Source organism: Rhagoletis pomonella, unplaced genomic scaffold, assembly GCF_013731165.1.
Source record: "Rhagoletis pomonella isolate Grant_MI unplaced genomic scaffold, Rhpom_1.0 Rhpom_scaffold_00006, whole genome shotgun sequence".
Classification (NCBI taxonomy): Eukaryota; Metazoa; Arthropoda; class Insecta; order Diptera; family Tephritidae; genus Rhagoletis; species Rhagoletis pomonella.
In genome coordinates, this window is record NW_023458560.1 from 45,989,465 (window position 1) to 45,996,579 (window position 7,115).

Consider the following 7,115-nt stretch of genomic DNA (forward strand, 5'->3'; position numbering starts at 1 on the left):
AAACGAAATTTAAAGGAACAGACATTTACAAACACTCAGAGGTAACAGTGAAGATTCTCGCTTGAAAAAAAAAGCTTTAAAACAAAAATATTATGAAACAATTTTAGTTGCTTAAATTCATGTAGCTCACTGGCGTCAAGTTGGATTTTGTCGTCATTACTTTTCGCCTTGTATGTATACCTACTAGGGTGGTCCTTAAAAAATCAAATGAACAAATTTTTTCAGTCTCACCCCGTCAATCGGTAATACCACGGTCACAGATATCACATATAAATTTTGGTCCCGATTGAAGTCAGTTAACTCGTGTCGCAAAGAAGTCAAAAAATCAAAACTATTTTTTTTTTTTATTTAATACCCAAAATCGATACTACTATAGTCGAGAATATAACATTTATATAAATTTTGGTGTTGATTGGAGTCGGTTAAGACGTCTTCATAGGGTAATCTGAACTTTGACCTCTGTACGACACGTCTTAACCCACTTCAATCGGGGCCAAAACTTATATGCGATATCTTCGACTATATTTGCATCGACGTAGGCGTTGAGGCTTAGGAAACCTGGTATAAAAATTTGCTTCCTACATTTAAGGACCACCCTAATGTATATACAGGGTGATTTAATAAGACCGCAGATTTTCTTTTATAAATAAAACACAACCTAATTTGTCGAAGTAATTTGTTTTTTTTTTTGTGTAAGAATCTTAGCTCTGGGTATGGGTAAAATCTGAGTTAACCCAGCAGAAAATCTGTATTTGCTTCTGTAGTACATTTTGTGCTTAGAAATTTGCATTTGTAGACTAGTTCAGGGCTATATCAGGCCAATTTGGGCACTAGCTCACGACTTGTTCATGGTAATTTAGGGCCTAGTTCGGCATCGTTCCGGGACTTGTTCGGAATTATTTCGAAGCTAGTTCAGGATCATTTCGGCACCTTTTCGGGACCTGTTCAAAAGTATTTCGGGACTAGTTTACGACTAATTGAGTTTCATTTTTCGTCTAGTTTTGGACTATTTCGGAGGATAGTTGGCGATCATTTCTGGACTAGTGAAGCACTATTTTACGACAATTTTGCTATTAGTTCGGGATCATTTTGGGACTAATACACTGAAAATAAAATTTCGTAAAAGTGCTACGAAAGACTTTCGTAGTCTTGGTTTTTGTACAATGTACGAAACTGTCGTTCATAATACGAACATATTTTTCACAACGAAACAAGATTTTACGAACCATTCGTAAATATAACGAAAGTACTTTCGTAAAGACTTTTTTCAGCACAATATACGACATCTTACGTTTATTTTACGAAACACATTCGTAAATTACTGAACAAATCTCTGTAAGAATAATTTTGTATATTGTACGAATGGCATTCGTAATATTTACGTATGGTATTAAAATTTACGAAATCTTCAATTCTGTATTCGTACAATTTACTTAATACTTTCGTACATAGAACAAATGCAAAAACATTTTTTTTTAATTCGTACAACAGACGAATATTTTCGTACAATATACTCAATTACCGTCAGTTTAATATTTCATCATATTTTTATGTATCGCGTGTCATTGCGAAACTACTGATTGGCTACTGTGAGACGTATAATATAATTTTAAAAGTTTTAAGACGCTTTTGCTGGATAAAAATACAGTATAAAATAAAATGTTGAAGCTGTGGATAAATGCTTTCAAGCATACAATGTTTTTAACATCGCCCACGCTGAGCCTTGCTCTGCAATGTGGGACTTCATAAATAGGCAATTTCATCAGTGAGCTATCAACGGCAAGCCCAAGCCAGGAACAGACTCACTACATAATGAAATTTTAAGTAAGTACATGTATGATTTTTCACTGAAACTAGCCTTTCAGACGCCTTGCAATTTTCCTTTAATTTATAGACGAGAAAGGAAACAAGCATCGAAGAAGCTGCGAATCTGCCAAGTACCTCCACATAAAAACATTGCAAAACATTTTGTTAAAGAAAAACGCTTAAAAAACTTAGGAATAAAAACAAAATAAAAGTGCTGTGTTATAATTCGTCTTATGTTTTTTACAGTGTGGTGAATGAAAGCAATCGGAAGTTCTACGAAACAACCGCAGATTTTAGGAAAATAATTTCGTTAAATATACGAACTATTTTTGTGCATTTTACAAAAATTTCGTAAAAAAATAAAGAAATAGTACGAAGTTCTTTGGTGGGTGGTACGAAATACGTTCGTAAAATGTACTAAGATCTGATGTCTCATATTTTCGTAGTATGTACGAAAACGGTTTTGTACAATCAACGAAAACTTTCTTGACTCAAAATTACGAAAGCTTTCGTAAAATGTACGCAAGTTTTCGTTATATTTACGCAGATTTTATTTTCAGTGTAAGGAACCATTTCGGGAATGCTTCAAGTTTTGTTCAGAAAAATTGATCATTGCTATATTGAATACCTCAAAATATGCAATGTATATGGTTGCAATGTGTCGCTACTCCGCAAATACAATCATTTCGAATACCGCAGTATAACAGTCTCCAAACATTGCATTGATACATTTTGGAAGTCAGCCTAGGTTATAATGCTCACTTAGGCTTTAATCACCTCACTACATCTCAATTCACACTCAGCTTGAGTAGCTTTACCCTGCCGCTGCATTGAGCGCGTTGTTGGTCGAGATCTACACATCGTACGCGAGTATATAAATAATGCGTTTATTGGAAATTTTGTCCTCTACAACTTTTCTATTTAAATGTGCCACTTATTTCAAATAGAAATTGCTCAAAATTCGAAAAAACCGCGTCACTTACCCAATTTTGCGTATTTTTTGCATATTATTTGCAATAAATAATTGTTTAAAAAATGATAGGCAGATGAAAATTGTAGGGAATCGAATTCTCTACAAATTTGTTCTCTACCTTTTTTCGCGAGAAATGTCCCACCCGTCACGTTGGAATGTCCCGTTTTCATAAATTGGTCCAGTTGTGCTCGCCCGTCTATAGCTATTAATTTAGCAGCTGAATTACATCAATTCACTGATTCTAGCACCTAGCATGGTGGAATAAACAAGGTGATGTCAGTTAAATAACCTCACTTTTTTGGTAGCCCCATTTCGGCAATGCATGTAAATGTAGTAAAAAAAGGGGAACATTTTAGGACCATTTTAACGCCCTTTGAATACTATTTGTAAAAAGTATGTATTAAAGAATTATTTTACCAAAACAACGTTAAAGATAAAGAATAGTTGTGTTAGGTTTACCCATTTCTAGTAATATCCAGAAAAATTGGTACGAATTTTCATGTTTTGGCGTTTTCGTACGCAAAAACTTATTGAGAGAGCGAAACGGCTGAAGTTCAAAGTTTTTACTGCATTTTTAATGGATAAATGTTTACTTGTAACTTGCTGGATGCAATTTAAACTAATAAGGAAACTGTTTTTGGGTTTTTATAATTGAAATTGACTAAATAAACCTATTTAAATATAAAATATATTGTTTTATTAGGAATTTGCTGCGAATAAAGAACCAATTTATCAGCTGTTCATGAAACTTGATAATTATTACTGGATTTGCGTTCACGTACTTTTTTCAATATTTTTTCTTTGAGAGCGAATTCGCAGAAATTAAGTTACTGGAGAGTTGCTGGCGAGTTACTGAATAATTTTTTAAACAAACACAACTACTTTTAGTAAGTTTTTTCTTCTTTTTAAAATACCGATTATTTATGAATTATAAAAGGATTTTCGTAATTTTATTTGTAAAGCCCTTGTATTGCAGCCTCTAGTAGGTGAACAGGCACAACTTCCAAAACCTATTAAACAACTTTTACTGACCATTTTATTAACAACCTGGCCAATTGAATAAACTAACCTGGAACTTCCAGCCAAAAATCGCACTTACATATGTATATCGCAGGTATCGAAGGTAAACATAATTTATCTTTATTTGCCACTTGACATAAATACTTAAAATTGGTTACCTAAATTTTTAGCCAAAGTCCGGAAAACCTCCAAAAAATCGCAAAATTAAAAGCTGTTGAATATACACACAAATCACAATTTTTGCAAAAAATATTAAATGTCAAGGACAGTGATGTTCACTCTTACGTTTTCAGCAAAATACCTAAAAGGAGTTTTTCTAGTGTAGTTTCTGTTCAAGCGGGCATCATTCAGAACGGGGCTACCGAATTTGTCAAAATTACAACAAACACCCCCCAACTGACATCACCTTATTTTTATTTCACCATGGCACCTAGTAAAATATGTACTGTACAATTTATATATTAACAAGTCAGCTGAAACGATTGTGCCAATTTCCAGTTTTTTTCGTTTCTACGATTCAAATAAAAAATTTGTTTTTCAAATATTAATAAAAACTTAATTCAATACGTAAATAAAAAGGAGTCATTTAAAAACCTTCAACCCGAGTGAAGCTGCTAGAATTACCTACTTACATACCACCGAACGCATCAAGTATCTAATACAATGGCGGTTAGTAGAGAAGCATCGCAGGAACTAAATACTCCGATTGCCGAGAACTGGTGTAACACGCAGTTGAAAGCGGATAGCTGCAACTATATGTGGACCATAAGCAATTTTAGTTTATATTACGAGGAAACTGGTGACACGCTAATATCGTCCACATTTTATATCGGTGCTAGTGACAAACTGGAATGGCATTTTGAATTGCGTCGAAAATGTCCCGTTTATCTCTCGATTTATTTAGTATTGTCATCGCCGGATAACGGATTAGAAGTTAGAGCCAAATTTATGTGCTCCCAACTGAATGCGAAAGGGGAAGAATTCAAATCCATGGCACATCCCTGTAGTCGTTTCGGAAAGGGTCAAAAGTGGGGAATTGGAGAATTCATACGGCGAGATTTTCTATTGATTGAAAGCAATGGTCTTTTACGGGATGACAAATTGACCATATTGTGTAAAGTTAGCGTTCTATCTGACATCGTGAATAGCTCTGGGAAATCAAAATCCATTCAAATTAAAATACCCAAACGTCATTTGTCCGACGATTTGGCTGCGCTATTTCTTAATGAGAAATTCAGTGATGTAACGTTGGCGGTAGCCGGCAGGGAATTTCGTGCGCATAAAGCTATATTGGCGGCACGAAGTGCAGTCTTTAGTGCTATGTTTGAGCACGAAATGAAGGAGCATAAACAGAACAATGTCGATATCCAGGACATCGATCACGAAGTACTGAAAGAAATGCTGTGTTTCATCTACACAGGCAAAGCACCAAATTTAGAACAAATGGCTGAGGTTCTTCTAATTGCTGCTGATAAGTATGCGCTCGAAAAACTGAAAGTGATATGCGAAGAGGCTATCTGTCGTAACCTCTCCGTAGAAAACGCATTGGAAGCTCTAGTATTAGCCGACCTACATAGTGCGCATCAATTGAAAGCACAAGCCATAGATTTCATAAATAATAATGCCACTGATGTGCTGGCAACTTCCCGCTGGCAGAGTATGATTACGACACATTCACATCTGTTTGAGGAGGTACTACGTAAGAGTGCGAAATCACAGATACCATCAACTGGACTGGCAAGCAAGCGTGAAATTAACTGAAAACACGTCAAGACAAATCGATACACATCTGAACATGTATGCATAATATTGGCTTTATCTATTAATCGAATATCAAGAGCTCTATTAAATATATATAAAATGCTTTGTAAATAAAATTAAAAAATTAAAATTCTCATTTAGAAAGCCTTTTGAGGGTTTTTTTTTTTAATCTTACCTCAGAAGGTCTTATAAAGAACTTCACAAAACATCCAGTTTTTTGAAAACACAACAAAAAAAAAATTATCCTTCCCATTCAAAAAAATGAGGATCGCTTATAAATAAACGCTTTCAGGTTTTTCAATAAGCCCTTCTCTTTGGGAGTTGTATTAGAATATCTTCCAATAGCACTGCCATTTGAAGACAGAAAGTTTGTTTTCAAAGCAGCGGAATTTGAAAAGAGACAATTGCTTGGATCATTTCAGAAGCTGAATAAGAAGGCCCTAAATCTCAGGAAATAGCATACAAAAACACAAAAAAGGTATTTTTTTCCTAATTTTTCCGAACCGGTTGCAGTACAAATGCTTTTCGATACCAAAGATAAAGCTGGACAGAGACGTGTTTGCACCATATGCTTGGTTTTATCCGTCTTTGTTGAGCGGTTGAGGGTTGCCGACCCACTACTACTCAGATATGGGTGGGTAATATACGCTCCAAATACTTCAGTAAGAAGAACGACAGTATTTTCGTACTTAATTCTTCGGCTTTGGTTTGCGAAGATTTAACTTCTCTATGGATAAGTACAACTTTTATCTTAAGTCTATTTTTTGAGTGTAAAGGCGTGCCTTATATCTACTCTATTAATTGCTTTTAGTCCACGATTAGTATGGCCAAACGTTTTTTGCAGATCGAGAGGTAGGATAACATCGAGCTCTGGATATTGTAGGATGCTCCCATCAGAAATAGTGTTAGGGTGAATTCTTCGTCTAGTGCAATAAAATGTAAATTTTTGAATACCCTGACCTTGGAACATTAAGGGAAGTGAGTCTGTACGATGAGCTCAGGGCGATTAAGTTAGTTTGTGATGGCAGTGGCCAAGAAAGTGAAAACAAAGCAGCGGCTCTAATGAGTTGGAAGAGTTTCAATTGTAGAAGATTGTGGGTTCGAGTCTGGTGCAGATGTGAACCCCTCTTAAATTAACCAATTCGAAGAAACCACGATGCTATCGTTACAAATGGGAAGAATTTAGATTCGAAGCAGGTGCCTGACCTTGCAGTTTCACACATTTCGTAGTTACCCAAAGTATCTTCTTCGCCTGGCACCCAAATTTCCTTTATTCTTCCAGTAGGCGCGTCGGGTTTCGACGGTTCGTCATCCTTACTTAAATCTGCGTTGAGAGTCTTATGGCTCTTTTATGTATGGCGAGTGATAGCCGATGGCCGCTGTGGTGTAGTGGTAAGCAGTGCGCGCTTCCACTCCGCGATGCCTGGGTTCAAGCCCTGGTCAAAGCAACATCGCAAAACATATTGAGAAAAGGTTTTTTCTCTGGCAAACCTCCGAGTGTATGTCTACCATGAAAAACAGCTTCTCATAAAAATACAATCGCCGTTCGGAGTCG

General features: G+C 35.7%; 1 protein-coding gene across 1 annotated transcript; it reads left to right on the forward strand.

Annotated features, from left to right (window-relative positions):
- Positions 1-4,459: 4,459 nt before the first annotated feature.
- LOC118741951 (protein roadkill-like) lies at positions 4,460-5,560 on the forward strand. Its single transcript, XM_036473918.1, has one exon. It carries the CDS (start codon positions 4,463-4,465, stop codon positions 5,558-5,560), a length of 1,098 nt encoding a protein of 365 aa, XP_036329811.1. The 5' UTR covers positions 4,460-4,462.
- The last annotated feature ends 1,555 nt before the right edge of the window (positions 5,561-7,115 follow it).